General features: G+C 47.7%; 2 protein-coding genes across 5 annotated transcripts in view; one reads left to right on the forward strand and one right to left on the reverse strand.

Annotated features, from left to right (window-relative positions):
* Positions 1-4962, reverse strand: part of LOC122384614 (histone-lysine N-methyltransferase PRDM9-like) — a 60666-nt gene extending 55704 nt beyond the window's left edge. The window contains exon 1 of the mRNA XM_043372201.1: positions 4920-4962. The gene's annotated coding sequence lies outside the window, so the exon portion shown is untranslated. The remainder of the gene's footprint in view (positions 1-4919) is intronic.
* Positions 3192-15638, forward strand: part of LOC122384613 (zinc finger protein 765-like) — a 100669-nt gene continuing 88222 nt past the window's right edge. For 3 of the 4 annotated variants that reach the window (XM_043372197.1, XM_043372198.1, XM_043372196.1), the window contains exons 1-4: positions 3192-3205; positions 3382-3429; positions 11199-11409; positions 11660-11727. In XM_043372197.1, the coding sequence (XP_043228132.1) occupies positions 11344-11409; positions 11660-11727 (134 nt within the window). In that variant the 5' untranslated portion in view covers positions 3192-3205; positions 3382-3429; positions 11199-11343. Of the gene's footprint in view, positions 3206-3381; positions 3430-11198; positions 11410-11659; positions 11728-15638 lie in introns of those variants that run through there. The other variant, XM_043372200.1, reaches the window with a different exon arrangement.

Genomic DNA, 15638 nt, shown 5'->3' on the forward strand with positions numbered 1-15638 from the left:
AAGTTTGAAATTCCATAACTCCATGGATTAGGTATACTTCATCCATGATAACTCCGAATTAAAGCATTTTTCAATGTTGTGAGTGCCCAAACCGGTATTTTCAGGCCATGGCCACCAATTTGGCTATCTCAACTCAAAACTAATGTTAAGGTGGGATGGTCACTTTAAAGCAGAAGCTCCAGATGAAATCAAGCTATACAAGAAAACCATCCAAGAAAACGTCTCGTGCAATGTTTCTATTACAGTTGGGGAAACTACGAGGAGCCAAACAAAAATTGGATAAGCCAATCAGCGGCTGGAGTGGGCGGGGCGATGACCATATATGGTCATAAAATCAGACTTCATCTTTTCAATGAATTTTAGCATTCAAATGAAAAAATAAGGCATAAGAATGTTTTTTAACCACACAAGGCCTACACTCACCCGGTGCATGATTAATTGGCGGCTCTAAATCGCAGAGTTACAACGCAAGGTCAAACCGTGATTAGCAAATATGGCGGATTGAAACAGACGCGCCAAAAAATGTAAGCAGTACCGTGGCTTAAAAAATGTCATTATTTTTATTATTTTGTTTATGGTTTTTCTAATTGTGGTTAAGTTATTATTTTAAAATTAAATGTCTTTGTTTATTGTAACTTAACTAAATCTTTTAACAATTTTACAATCAATTTAACAATTTTTTTTTCTTTTAAGGAGATAAAGATTGAACTATCTGTAAGAATCTTGGAACTACCGACCAATTAGTCTCACATCCATCGTATGTAAAGTCATGGAAGCTATCATGAGAGACAAGATAATGAGCCATCTCACAATGAGCAACTTGCTTAGTCCCCACCAGCATGGTTTTCGCCCTCGCCGATCTTGTAGTACCCAGATGCTGGAAGCTATGGACATCTGGACCCAGACGATTGAGGCCAAGCAGCCACTGGACGCCGTGTATCTAGACTTCAAGAAGGCTTTCGACTCTGTGCCTCATGGTTCCGGTAGACTCCTGTTGAAGCTGGAGACTTACGGCATAGTTGGCAAGACTCTGGACTGGGTAAGAGCCTTCCTTGCTGACAGAACCCAGCAGGTCGTAGTCGAAGGGGTCAAGTCCACAAGATCAACTGTAACCAGTGGAGTGCCACAGGGCTCTGTCTTGGGACCTCTTCTGTTTCTGCTCTATATCAACGACTTACCTGGCCACATCTCGTCCTCCATCAAGCTGTTTGCTGATGATTGCAAAGTGTTTCGCCCTGTGCACTCCCCAGAGGCTAGAGACGTGCTCCAAACCGATTTAAATGAACTTGGAAACTGGTCGCAACTGTGGCAGCTTCCGTTCAACTTGGATAAGTGTCACGTACTACACCTTGGCCCTGGAAACCAGAACGCGACATACACAATGCTGGGGAGACCATTGGAGGCCACGGAGAGTGAGAAGGACCTGGGAATAGTTGTCGACGGGTCGCTCGACTTTCACCAGCAGACCGCAGCAGCTGTTGCTAGGGCAAACAGGGTTCTGGGCCTGGTTAAGAAATCGTTCGTGAACCTCGACGCGAAGTCTCTGCCCTTGCTTTTCAAGTCCCTGATTCGGCCTCACTTGGAGTTTAGCAACTGCATCTGGGGCCCCTACTCGATAGGCGACCAAAAGCTGGTTGAGAGGGTGCAGCGCAGAGCAACGAAGCTGGTGCCAGAGCTGCGTACGAAGCCTTACTCTACGAGACTGCGTCTGCTTGGTTTACCGTCGCTGACGTACCGCCGACGACGGGGCGACATGATCGTCATCTACCAGATCCTCCACGACGCGATGGACGTTGACGATGAACTTCTTCGCCTGTCCGAGACTGGGATCACGCGGAGTCACGGCTTCAAGCTCCACAAGCCCCAAGCCATCTCTAGAGCAAGACGGAACTTCCTCAGCGTCAGAGTGGTCAACAGTTGGAACAGTCTGCCTCTACACGTCGTTGCTGCACCCTCTGTCAACACCTTTAAATCCCGACTGGACATCCACTGGGAAGCTATCCGCTTCTCCTCTGCCTTCGACGACCAGTAACCTTCCACGAGCTAGTACTTAGAGTAAAGATCCGGACCAACAGGTCTACACAGGCCTCTAAATTCCGTGTACTCCTAAGGTAAGGTAAGGTAAGGTAATTTTCTTTCATAAAACCAATCCATTTATTGAATGGCCAGCTGATTGTGACGCCCAGAACCTGCAGAAAAGCCGTTTTCCTATCGTCATTTTCGAGTCAATTCGCCGAATGTAATCAAATCACGCTAATTCCTAGTGAAAAATGGAAGCCTTTTCTCTCCAATAAGTGGACGCGATACCGCAAGTACCAGCTTGTTATACCGTTTTTCACCCTTAGTAGCGGGGGCTGCATTTATGCCCATATATGGTCATCAAAAGTCCATTTATTGACCAATCCATTTTTTGACATTCGCCTCGTAGTTTCCCCAACTGATTATAGCCCTGATCGGCGGCCGGCTAGTACTCTTGCCCGCGCTCACATACGTGCACGTTACCCCGACAACGGGCTATTGACCAATGAGAAGCGAGAAAAGTGTTACGTCACTGCGATTTTTCATATACCTGTGCCCCCCGGACGTGACGTAGTGTGCTCGCGCGCGTGCAGGGTCTCTGCGATCGAAAAATAGCGCTAGCAGCGCGCCACTCGACGCCGCAATTGTCAAAAGCGGCGTGTTAGTATGCTTTATTATGAATGATGTGTGTAAAAGTGAGTTTTTATGTTGTTAATTTGGAGGAAATGGTTGGAATAAAATAAGTGATTTTTATTTCTATTGGTTGGAGTTTTTATTCAAAAGATTTCGGTCTATAGCATTGATATTTACTGAAAATACATTCGTTTGAATTAATTGCAGATATTTGGCAACTGAAGTGTTAGGTAAGCATAAATGATACGTAAAAAGGTAAGAGACACCCTGATTATCATTTGAGAAACGAAAATATATGAATTTCCCTTATAAGACTCGCTCAATATCCTACTCCGCGGTTTATGCCCCGAGGGTGTCCGACGGTTCCCGTTAGTTTGTCGTTGGCGCCGGCTCGCGCGCGAGCCGACGTCATCGCCCGTGACGTCGGCTCGCGGAATGCGTCATACCCTGCACACAAAATAGCCGGCTGCCGAACAGCGCTCTGTAGCGCCACTATATATGGCCTTGAGCGCGCCACTCGACGCCGCAATTGTCTAAAGCGGCGTGTTAGTAGGTACGCTTTATTATGAATGATGTGTGTAAAAGTGAGTTTTTATGTCGTTAATTTAGAGGAAATGGTTTGAATAAAATAAGTTATTTTTATTTCTATTGGTTGGAGTTTTTATTCAAAAGATTTCGGTCTATAGCATTGATATTTACTGAAAATACCTTCGTTTGAATAAATTGCAGATATTTGGCAACTGAAGTGTTAGGTAAGCCTAAATGATACGTAAAAAGGTAAGAGACACCCTGATTATCATTTGAGAAAAGAAAATATATGAATTTCCCTTATCAGACTCGCTCAATACGCTACTCCGCGGTTTATGCCCCGAGGGTGTCCGAGGGTCCCCGTTAGTTTGTCGTTGGCGCTCGGCTCGCGCGCGAGCCGACGTCATCGCCCGTGACGTCGGCTCGCGGAATGCGTCATACCCTGCACACAAAATAGCCGGCTGCCGAACAGCGCGATTGCATTGCAGCACTGCATCAAACATATAGGAATTTATCCATTTTTAGCGCGAATGTGCCACCCACTCTACCCTGCCCCAAACGGTATGGGTAACTGCAGGCCAGGGACCCCATTTTGGCTATCTTAACTCAAAACTAATGTTAAGGTGGGATGGTCACTTTAGGTAAATATATACCATTACCTGGGTATCGTGCAAACAGGGTAGGTACTGTTTTTCAAATCCAACACTGCACTGCTGTATTGGTGCAGCATTTGAAACGAGCTTGGTTCAAAGTTCCAGCATAGAGTGTCTGATGAGGTTGTTAATGTTTTCATTTAAGCCCAATACCATGCTACGACTATCTGTAAGAATCTTAGCTACGACCGCACAGTGCCTCAAAAAAGGGCCCCCATAGTCATACATAGGTATCTACCTCATTGTACTCAACATTTCTCCAAAGACCACAACAGCTCACCTTGCTGATCCATCTCAACAGTAGCGGCAGAACAATTTCAATAAAAGGGGGGCACTGCCGATTTTTGGTCCCATTCTTTCCATGCAACGCCCATTGGGCTAATGTTAAAATACCAAAATCAAGGGGGGGCCCGGTGCCCCCCCCCCGTTCCGCCGCCTATGCATCTTAATCTTGATATCAAGACCACTCCAACCTGGGACAGGACTCCTTCTCATTCTCAATCTCAGCATATATTTCAATTTCGCACCACGGTTCGATGGAAAAAATATGCAAAGGCATTCAATTCTTCCTTCAACCTATTAAAACAAACAGGAATAAAAGATCCACAAAATCTACCTACCATCAGACACGGCAGTCAACACGGATGACTGTGAAAACAGGGCGCCTGGGGCGATTTGATCAAGACTCTTGAAAGTTGAAATTCACTCGTGACAATCAGCATGATGACTGCACAGTGCCTAAAAAAAGGGCCCCCATAGTCATACATAGGTATCTACCTCATTGTACCCAACATTTCTACAAAGACCACAACAGCTCACCTTGCTGATCCCAGTTGGTGACATACCAGGGAAATAAGCTAAAATTAGAGCGCTCTATTTATTGCTCCTGCCCCATGTTGAAGAGATACCCCTAAAAGCGTGATCTTTTATCGGCCCTTACGCAGCAAGGCAGTACTTCTCAGACCGGTGGATGGTATCAATAGAAAGAGAATGCGTCAAAGATTAACGTGAATTAATTAAAATAACATTAAAATGTTAATTAAGCGTGGAAATTAGTCCCAAACGTAAGCTAATTATTGTTCCTACCTCGGCGACGGCGCTCCCCGCAGATATTCGAATCCAGTATGAGTAGAGCATGGGTCCCGAAAAATTCTTCAGAAACTAGAGAAATTCTCGCACTGACCAATAAGGACATTCAGGGGAACATTATCGCCCTGGCCAGTAAAAGGGCTAACTTTGCATGGTCCTTCAAAGGGACCCTCCCACCTTAACATTAGTTTTGAGTTGAGATAGCCAAGTTTGCGGCCAGGCTCAGAAACCACCATTTATCCTGGTCGCAACCCCCGCAGCTTTATGGTGTTCAAGAAATTTCTTCCCTTTACTTGCAGGGTGGGACCAGCGTGGTCCCTATCTCTTAACCATTACGGGAATCTGATGACGTCATCAGGCTTTCGAACGTCCGTTAAATGTTTGACTAAAACGTTTTGTAGCACGCGGTGGTATATGCTGCGTTGCGCGCAACAAATGCCGCACTTTTAAATAAAGTCGCTAGGAACAGCGGAGATCCCAAAAAGTAAACAAAAGTAAAAGTCTAATATCTTGAAAACCGGTGAATATTTTTCGGTGAAATTTGGTAGATATTCGTTTTCGCTCTTTCTGAACCGAGCGACATCACTTTCATGCCAATTCATAAACTTTTTTGAAGGTGGGAGGGTCCCTTTAACCCGGCAGGCGGTGGGCCTACCAGCCACCTTCCGCGCGGTGGGGGGGGGGGGCACTTTTTTGCCCCCCCCCCCCCGTATCTCCGAAACTACTGGACGGATCCGGAAAATTGAAACGGCGTTCGATAGCCCTGTCAAATTTGTCGAAGGAAACCATATTTCATTGACCTCGGGGTCACCGATGACGTCACAGGTCAGGTCAAAGATGAAATGTTTCACCGTTCACGGGACTTCTAGGGAAAGCGCTATAACACCGAGTAAAACGCATTTTGTCGAAAATCAGCGATAAGGCGTCAGTTGTCTAGTACATATGTTGCTATTAGAGGTCACTGGTTATCAGTGGCGGTCGCAGGGGGGGGGGCCATCAGGGCCATGGCCCCCCCCCCCCCAAAGGCAAATCAGGGGGGGGGGCCATCATATCATTTGGCCCCCCCCAAACAACCGATGGGCCCCCATGGCCGTATGGGGCCCTGGCCCGTATTCGATTGTCACGAGGCTCGAGAAACCCACGCCAGCCATTAACAGCTCCCATACCAGTCTTTGAGGGTCCTACACTGACCTCTGAGGGCCCTTCAGTGGCGGTCAATCGTCCACATTGACCGCTGAGGACCCACATTGACCTCTGAGGGCTCTCCACTGGCCTTTGAGGGCCCCTAAACCGGCCTCAGGGGCCCAACCGGCCTCTGGTGGCCTCATTTCTGTCTCTCGAGTCCCAAGACTAACCTTTAAGTGTCTCTGAGGGCCCCGCACTGGATTCTGAAGACCCGATGCCGGCCTCTGAGAGCCCGCATCGGCGTCTGAGGGCCCATATTGGCCTTTAAGGGCCCTCCGCTGGCCTCTGGGGTCCAACGCCGGCCCATACCGGTCTTTTAGGGCCCCACATTGACCTGAGGGCCGCATGCTGGCCTGTAAAGGCCCACATTAGCCTCTGAGGGCCCCCCGCACTGGAATCTGAAGACCCGATGCCGGCCTCTAATGGTCAGCATCGGCTTCTGAGGGCCCATATTGGCCTTTGAGGGCCTTCTGTTGGCCTCTGGAGTCCAACGCCGGCCCATGCCGATCTTTTAGGGCCTCACACTGACTTCTGAGGGCCCGTGCTGTCCTGTAAGGACACACCTTAGCCTCTGAGGGCCCCGCACGGGCTTCTGAAGACCTGATGCCGGCCTCTAAGGGCCCGCATCGGCCTCTGAGGGCCCATCTTGGCCTTTGAGGGCCCTCTACTGGCCTCTGGGGTCCAACGCCGGCCCATGTCGGTCTTTTATGGCCCCACGCTAACCTCTGAGGGCTTCATGCTGGCCTGTAAAGACCCACATTAGATTAGCCTCTGAGTGCCCAATTCGGTCTCTGATGGTCTCAAACTGCCCTTTGGAGGCCCTGCACTGGTCTCTGAGGGCCCTAAACTGGCCCCTAAGGGCCCAAACCAGCCTCTAAAGGTCCCACACCGGCCTCTGATGGTCCCATTTCTGTCTCTGGGACCCAAACTGACCCTTATGTGCCTCTGAGGGCCCCGTACTGGCTTCTGAAGGATCGATGCCGGTTTCTGAGGACCCATAACGGTCTTTAAGTGCCTCATACCGACACCTGAGGCCCCACACTAGCCTCTGAGGGGGCCCAAAACTGGCCTATGTGTTCTCTACACCGGCCACTGATGGCCCTGTGTTCTCTGGGGGCTCAAGCCTTACCTTTGGACGTCACGCACTTGCCTCTGAAGGCCCACATTAGCCTCTGGGGCCCTACCTGGGGCCTTTGAGGCCCTTCGCTGACCCTTGGATCCAACGCCGGCCTCTGGGGGTCTGACACCGTACTATAAGGGCCCCATTGCAGCATCTAGGCGATAGGTATCGCCGAAGCGCTATCGATGGGCCCATAAGTGTAGGAACCATGGGTGCAGTGGGCGCAGTTGCACCAACAATAATTCTGCATAGGGTGCAGACAATGTATTCTGCATCCACAATAATCTGGAACAAACCCCCTTTTCTCAGCAACACTACTTTCCATGCAGCACGACAAATTTAGGATATTTTGCCCACTATCCATCTTTCGAAGCATTTGCTACTGTAATGGTCTTCAAAACTTACATTTGTGCTCAAGTAGGTACACTCGGGGGCAGACTGATGTTCCACCACTCCCTACCTATCGGGCTCCCATGGCTCAGCACTGGCTGCTGCCAGTGGCAGCACTGGCAGCACTGGCACTGGCAGGCAGTGCTGAGCAGTGCTGAGAGCAGGCAACACTGGCAGCTCAGCCAGTGCTGAGCCATGGGAGCCCGGTGGGTAGGGAGTGGTGGAACATCAATCTGCCCCCGAGTGTACCTAAAAAACAAAAATGAAACGGAACACGTGTGATTGAACAGTGAACAGATACCTACCGATGACCCACTGTCAAAAGTTTTAGCACGATGATCTCAGAAAATGGCAAAGTTAGCCGTCTTTACTTTTGCGGTAGTCCATTCACATTTGCGTGAGTTATTGGCATTATCAATGCTTTAAAATGCACTTATCGGTACCTTTTCGACATGGAACATCCTCAAAGCTCGCAATGAGCCTCCGCTCGGGTGCCGCTCCCTACCCCCCCCCCCCCCCGCTTCACCGGCCATGGCCTGGATTTCTGCACCCGTGCACTACGCCCGTGGGCCCCTTTAAGCTAGCCCGGGCCCCCCGGGTCAGCGCAGGGGCCCCTTTGCCAAGTTGGCCCCCCCCCAAACTCCAAGTCTGCGACCGCCCCTGCTGGTTATACCAGGTCAGGTCACAGGTCAGGTCACCAAAGGTCACCAAGGGTCACCACATGAGCCCAACTTTACTAAGGTTATGCGATGCATGTTTAATGGCCAGTTTTTCATTTCCAACTCAATGGTGTTGGTTATAAGACCATCAGGTACGGTTTAGGTCACTTTCTGGTGGAGGTCAGGTCAAGGTCAGGTCAAAAAAGGTCAAATTTCAAAGTTGATATTTTTGCATAAAATGGGTATCGAGTCGATGCAGCTCGTCACGGGGAGTCTAACGGTGGTCTTTGTTTTGCGCTACGAGGTCTAGAATTGCTAAAAATTGAGTTTGAAAATTTGACGTCATCAATTTTGAACAGCTTTTTCGCTATAACTTGGCCAAAAAAAAGAGGTATCGATCTCAAATTTGGTATGTAGATAGAAGGCGGTAGGGGCTATTACATATATTCCGTTTTTTTTCGAAATTCAAATTTGTTTTTGGATTTTTTGTTTATTATATTCAAAAAATCTATTTTTTGATTTTTGGGGGTCAAAATCCAAAAAACTCGAAAAAACCGAAATAGCAGTTTTGTAGCCCTTTTAATTCCACACCTTTTATATTTGAAACATTTTTCTGTATCTCTAAAGCTGTAGGCCTGACAGCTCTTCCCGCGAAACCTTTTTTTGGGTCGAAAATGGCAAAAATGAGGTCACTCTGACGTCATTAGCAGCCAACCTATCATAGCCTTTGGAAACATTTTTGGTCACCATGTGCGCTAGCTGCTCCCGGGAGGGTACTGAAAGTTTGGTGACGATTGGCGCAGCGGTTCTCGAGATATATCGAAAAAACTAAAGGGGGGGGGGCAAAAAAATGCCCCCCCCTACCGCCTGGAAGGTTAATGCATTATTTCACGTGGCGCAATTAAGGCATGCTGTGCCTAAATGCCTCTTTTGTAGGGGTTAGGAAAACCGTAATTTGTTCCAATAAAATGTACTTTAATTATAAGAGTGGAGGTAGATTTAACAAGAAAAATGTTCATCGGTCGTTATTAAGCAGAGACCGCATTCACCAGACACATTGCTTAAGCACAGGTTAAGTTTCTGCTTAAGCGGGCGCATAATGGTAACTCTTCCCTACCTATTAATTTGAGGACTCGTTTTAGGGCCTTGGGCGGGCGGCCGGGCGGATGGAAAGACAGATAGACGGACGGACGAACATCCGGAGAGACGGACGGACGGACGGATGGAGAAACGGACGGACGGAGAGACGGATGAACGGACGGACGGACGGACGGACGAAGAGACTGACGGACGGACAGACGGACAGAGGGACTGACGGATGGACGGACGGATGGAGAAACGGACGGACGGATGGACGGACTGAGAGACGGAAGGGCGGACGGACGGACGGACGGATGGAGAGACGAACGGACGGATGGACGTATTGAGAGACGGAAGGGCGGGCGGACGGACGGAGAGACGGACAAAGAGATGGACAGACGGACGGGTACAGAGAGAGAGAGAGAGAGAGAGAGAGAGAGAGAGAGAGAGAGAGAGAGAGAGAGAGAGAGAGAGAGAGAGAGAGAGAGAGAGAGAGAGAGAGAGAGAGAGAGAGAGAGAGAGAGAGAGAGAGAGAGAGAGAGAGAGAGAGAGAGAGAGAGAGAGAGAGAGAGAGAGAGAGAGAGAGAGAGAGAGAGAGAGAGAGAGAGAGAGAGAGAGAGAGAGGAGAGAGAGAGAGAGAGAGAGAGAGAGAGAGAGAGAGAGAGAGAGAGAGAGAGAGAGAGAGAGAGAGAGAGAGAGAGAGAGAGAGAGAGAGAGAGAGAGAGAGAGAGAGAGAGAGAGAGAGAGAGAGAGAGAGAGAGAGAGAGAGAGAGAGAGAGAGAGAGAGAGAGAGAGAGAGAGAGAGAGAGAGAGAGAGAGAGAGAGAGAGAGAGAGAGAGAGAGAGAGAGAGAGAGAGAGAGAGAGAGAGAGAGAGAGAGAGAGAGAGAGAGAGAGAGAGAGAGAGAGAGAGAGAGAGAGAGAGAGAGAGAGAGAGAGAGAGAGAGAGAGAGAGAGAGAGAGAGAGAGAGAGGAGAGAGAGAGAGAGAGAGAGAGAGAGAGAGAGAGAGAGAGAGAGAGAGAGAGAGAGAGAGAGAGAGAGAGAGAGAGAGAGAGAGAGAGAGAGAGAGAGAGAGAGAGAGAGAGAGAGAGAGAGAGAGAGAGAGAGAGAGAGAGAGAGAGAGAGAGAGAGAGAGAGAGAGAGAGAGAGAGAGAGAGAGAGAGAGAGAGAGAGAGAGAGAGAGAGAGAGAGAGATATGGATATTACTTGTCAGAGACTCGGGGAGGACGGGAAGGAGACTGATACCTACAGAGAGGAAAGATGAGTGAGCAAGGGGTTTGTGAGATAGGTAAGCAGACGGGGGAAAAATGATATTTTATTGCTCCGGTCCTAATAACACTTCCCAAAATAAAATAAAATTGGCCGAAATTATCGAATAAGAATCGGAATTTGTCAATTGAACGTTTGATTTCCTTACATCAATCCGCCCTACACCCTGTTTGACATGCCTGCACCAAAGCCAACTTGCAGGCTATACATCGAGCCAGTGGTATATACTATACATCTCTCCCGGTGGTATACCTGCATAGAGCCGAGACCTCCGGCCGTATTTTCCCATGATCAGCCGGATTGCAAAGCCGTGTATTTTTCGTACGTGGCAGGCGACCGGCGCAATCTCCGTGAAAGAAGTGCCCCAGTAACAAAAGCACGAGCAGATCGCCTAAATGCCGGTGGCCGCGAGAATTTCTCTAGTTTCTGAAGAATTTTTCGGGACCCATGCTCTACTCGCTCTACTCATACTGGATGCAGTGTTTTTATATACCTTGACTGGATGATGGCCTTGACTGGATGCGAATATACGCTCACGATGCCACGGTGCACGCCTGCCCCCCCCCCCCCCAAGAAACCCCGCGAGCAAGATCTTGAGCAAGATACCCGCGAGAAAGAAACGGCGCCTTATTCCTTGCCTTATTCCCAGTGAGTGACAAATCAAAATACCCATTGCAAAGTGTGAAAAATTCGCAGACACAAGAGACTTATCCACAACAATGAACGACGGTGCCACAGAGAGCTGCTCTCAGATTTTGAGGGTGAAGGAGGAGGTGAAAGAAGAGGTAGGTGCAAATTGTAGGTATTTTTTATTTGAGTAGCATGAATCTCTTCTTGCATGGCGATAACATTGAAAATACTTTGATTTGATCTCCTTTTTGTTATCAATTTGCCGAAAGGCCAACAACATAGGTATGTGGTTTAGAGAAGTCAGATATTGATATAAGGTTGAACAGTGTGGCTGCATGCTTTGTAATTTGTGTATATTGTATTGTGCTGCTTCATTTGCAGTTTTTATCTGTCTACCTTCCATAGGATTTGTCAGCACCAGAGGATGGTTCTTCAGCAGACGAATGCCTGATGCTTCAGGAGCCGCAAGAGAGGTAGGTTGCGGCAAGGCTGATTGGGTAAATGTCAAGTTAAAGTTTGGATAACTTTTCTTAGTTAAATTTTTGAAATTTTTACTTTATTTGACATCCTGAATCTAAAAATGATATATGTCCCATAAATACAAAACAAAAATTGAACCTGACCTAACCTTACCTACTTACCTACCTACAACCTAAAAGTAAAAACATACCACCTACCAACCATGTCCATCAAGACAGCCCATATTCAGCCCGGATTCAGCCCATATTCGGGACACCTCAGATCAAGCTGAAACTTGCACACAATAGAGGTTTTGACATGTACGATCCACAGCCCAAGCCGTTCAGTGTCACAACCAGCCGTTTGACCTACAGAGGTCAGCAAAGGTCACTTGGCCCAAATTTCCACAGCAGATTGTGGCCCACCCAGTAGAGCTAGAGTGCTAAAAATCTCACCAATGACTCGCCAGCATCTAATCTTACTTTCCCATTACCCATTTGACCTCGAGGTCATGCAATGACCTAAGGTCATTTGTGGGCTATGTAGAAAATACACTTGCACAGCAGTTCTCAAGTAGAAGGATTGACCGAATTCCAGATCAAAGCACATCATCACACATCATCATCTACGTCCATAGATCCTAGTAACTTTCCATAAATACCGCTTCTCGATATGTGACCCTTTTGACCTCGGCAGGGCAAAATGTACAAATAAACGACACTCCATACGTCGCAGCCCGGATTCAGCCCAGATTCGGGACAATTCAGATCAAGCTGAAACTTGCGCACAATAGAGGCTTTGACATGTATAGTCTCTCTCAGTATGTCCAAAATTGTAATGTTGCGGGGAAATCCACCCATAATCAAAAGTAAAATGACATCCTAAAATATAAATAATAACATCCTTACGACTTAAAACAACAATGCTCTGAGCCAAAATGTTCAAATATATGACCAGACTTTAACAGTTCGTCTTTATCATCCCGATAACCAAACATCAGAAAGCTTTTAAAGTTTTATCGGTGCTTAATATTTCTACATCTTTTTCTAGTTATAACTGTAAAAAAAACAGCGCCTAAAATGCCACGATAGTCAAGTTTTGTGAAAATAATGACATCATCTACTGGCTCTTTTCTACATCCTCCCCCCTAACGCAAAATGAATTTTGCCACACTGGTCTCTCTTGAAAGTATCGCGTCATGGGCTGCGGCGGCTCGGGGAACTATTCCATTCAGTTTGAGGACCCCAGCAGTGAGGTCAAGGCCTGTATCATAAAACGTACGCTGTATATAACACGATTCTACGCCAGTGGTAGGAGGAAAACTGCTATATGACACAGGCACCAGCGGCTGACAACTGGGTCAAAACAGGTGGAGGCCGGCCAAAGGTCATGCTCGTATCGCTCTACCTTGACCCCGTCCACCGCCCCAGGCGGATACCGGTGCCGCTTGGGTTCACCAGCCGGGCGCTCATTGGTCTGCCTTAGTGGGCGCCAATCACTCAGTGTGCGTGACGCGTAAAATGATAACGAAGCAAAGTTCTGCCATAGCCCTGCTGTAGAGAGACCTTCTGAACGACGTAAACAGGTCATGAGAGAGTGTAGGGCTTTTAAAAAGAAGACGGCTGAACGGTAAATATTTTTTTTATCGCCGCTCACCAACCGGTTCATTCAAAATAGAGGACTTCAAATATAGGACAAATTGGCTAAAGAGCGAATGGGCGAATTGGCTAAAGATATTTTTGTTATTTGAATAGGCTCGTGGGTGCATTTGTTGCCACGGAATACGGATGCATTATGTTAGCGGGTGCACTGATAATTTTATTTTCGTTTTTGGGCACGGGTTTCCGGATTTTACAAAAAAAAAAAAAAACTGACAATTGTGCCGATGAACGGTAAACTTGGTTAACTTTGCAATGAAACAAATTTTAACAAATCCTCTGCGGGCAGGGTAGCTTCCGTTGACGACATGCCATCTGCCATCACAAGCTTCCGGACGGCGACCACCCCATCCCCCATCCCTCAGCAACCACTCCCCTCGGCCCGCCGCGCTGGCTGCCTCCGCGAGGCTTCGGTCAGTGCTACCAGCGGCTCTCAAACTTTTCCGCTCGACCGCGGCTGGGACAGGTGGCGCCTTCCCTCAGAGTCGCGATACTTTCAAGAGAGACTATACAATCCACAGCCTGAGCTGTTCGGTGTCACACCCAGCCGTTTGACCTACAGAGGTCAGCAAAGGTCATTTGGCCCAAACCTGCACAGCCGATTGTGGCCCACCCGGTAGAGCTAGAGCGCTAAAAATGCTACCAATCGACTCGCCAGCATCTAATCTTACTTTCCCAATACCCATTTGACCTCTAAAGGTCATGCGATGACCTAAGGTCATTTGTGGCTATGTTGAAAATACACTTGCACAGCAGTTCTCGAGTAGAAGGATTGACCGAATTCCAAATCAAAGCACATCATCGGGTAGCCCATAGGCCGTAGTAACTTTCCTTGAAAGCCGCTTCTCGATATGTGATCCCGTTTGACCTCGGCAGGGCAAAATGTACAAATAAACGACACTCCATACATCGCAGCCCGGATTCAGCCCAGATTCGGGACATCTCAGATCAAGCTGAAACTTGCACAAAATAGAGGCTTTGACATGTATTGTACAATCCACAGCCCGAGCCGTTCGGTGTCACACCCAGCCGTTTAACCTACAGAGGTCAGCAAAGGTCACGTTGCCCAAATCTGCACAGCAGATTGTGGCCCACCCAGTAGAGCTAGAACGCTAAAAATGGCATCAATCGACTCGCCAGCATCTAATCTTACTTTCCCAATACCCATTTGACCTCTCAAGGTCATGCAATGACGTAAGGTCATTTGTAGCTATGTTTAAAATACACTTACATTTTGAAAATACATTTTGCCCTGCCGAGGTCAAACGGGGTAACATATCGAGAAGCGGTTTTTAAAGTGACCATCCCATCTTAACCCGCGCGGGCCCGGGGCGGGCGTTTTTCGCCCCCCCCCCCCCTGGCGAATATTTGCGATAACTCCCGAACGCTTAGGGATAGGAAAGCGAAACTTTCAGTACCTTTTCTCCCATCGATTTGACATCTTCTGAAGTAAAAAATTTGGACCTAGCTCCCTTGATGACGTCACAGGGCTGATTTTTCTAGACCCCTGCACGGCAAATTTCGGCGTCACAGACGCGAACTTCAAATAGCTGCTAAAAATAGAATTTTAGAGATAAAGACAAATTACGAGCACGGTTGTGTAGCATTTGACCTAGAGAAAAATATAAAAATAGTTTTGGTGACCTGAGGTCAGAGGTCAGGTCAACGACCCCCGAGCAGTGGTTTTAGTTTTTCGCAAATAACTTCGACAAAAATGGCCCTAGAGCTACGGCAGTGGTACCAACGCATTCGCCTTGGCAAACCGCGTCGAATGATAGGTATATATTTTGTTTGAAAAAGGTCAAGTTTTATGTTGACCTCATGTTGTCTCGAATGACCTTTGGCTGACCGTGGCTTATGAAAGGTCGTTTATGATGGATTCGTACCCGCTGATCACGAATCTGGCATCTATTTTCCTCTAAGCCTTCATTTAGAGCCTCCGGATGGCAAAATTGTCTTATTTATCATTACTAGCTAGAATCAGTGAAATAGCCCCTAGCAAGGATACTCTTCTGTGACCTTGACCTTTGAGCAGCCTTGTATCGTACGATGAACCACAAGTAGGGACCTGATAAGCCTCAAAACATTTCAAAACATATTGGAAGTTATCACGCAAGATGTACGAAAAAGTGCAAAGTTTGAGGTCAATTTAGAGCATGACCTTGACCTTGACTTTTGATTTTGAGCACATTTTCGGAATCCTTAAATTCTCTTCTTTCGTTTGACACCCAATTTTGCCGTTTTTTTTTTTGCATCCTGTCGTCCTT

The sequence above is a fragment of the Amphibalanus amphitrite genome, unplaced genomic scaffold, assembly GCF_019059575.1.
Source record: "Amphibalanus amphitrite isolate SeventyFive unplaced genomic scaffold, NRLGWU_Aamphi_draft 000194F_arrow, whole genome shotgun sequence".
NCBI lineage: Eukaryota > Metazoa > Arthropoda > Thecostraca > Balanomorpha > Balanidae > Amphibalanus > Amphibalanus amphitrite.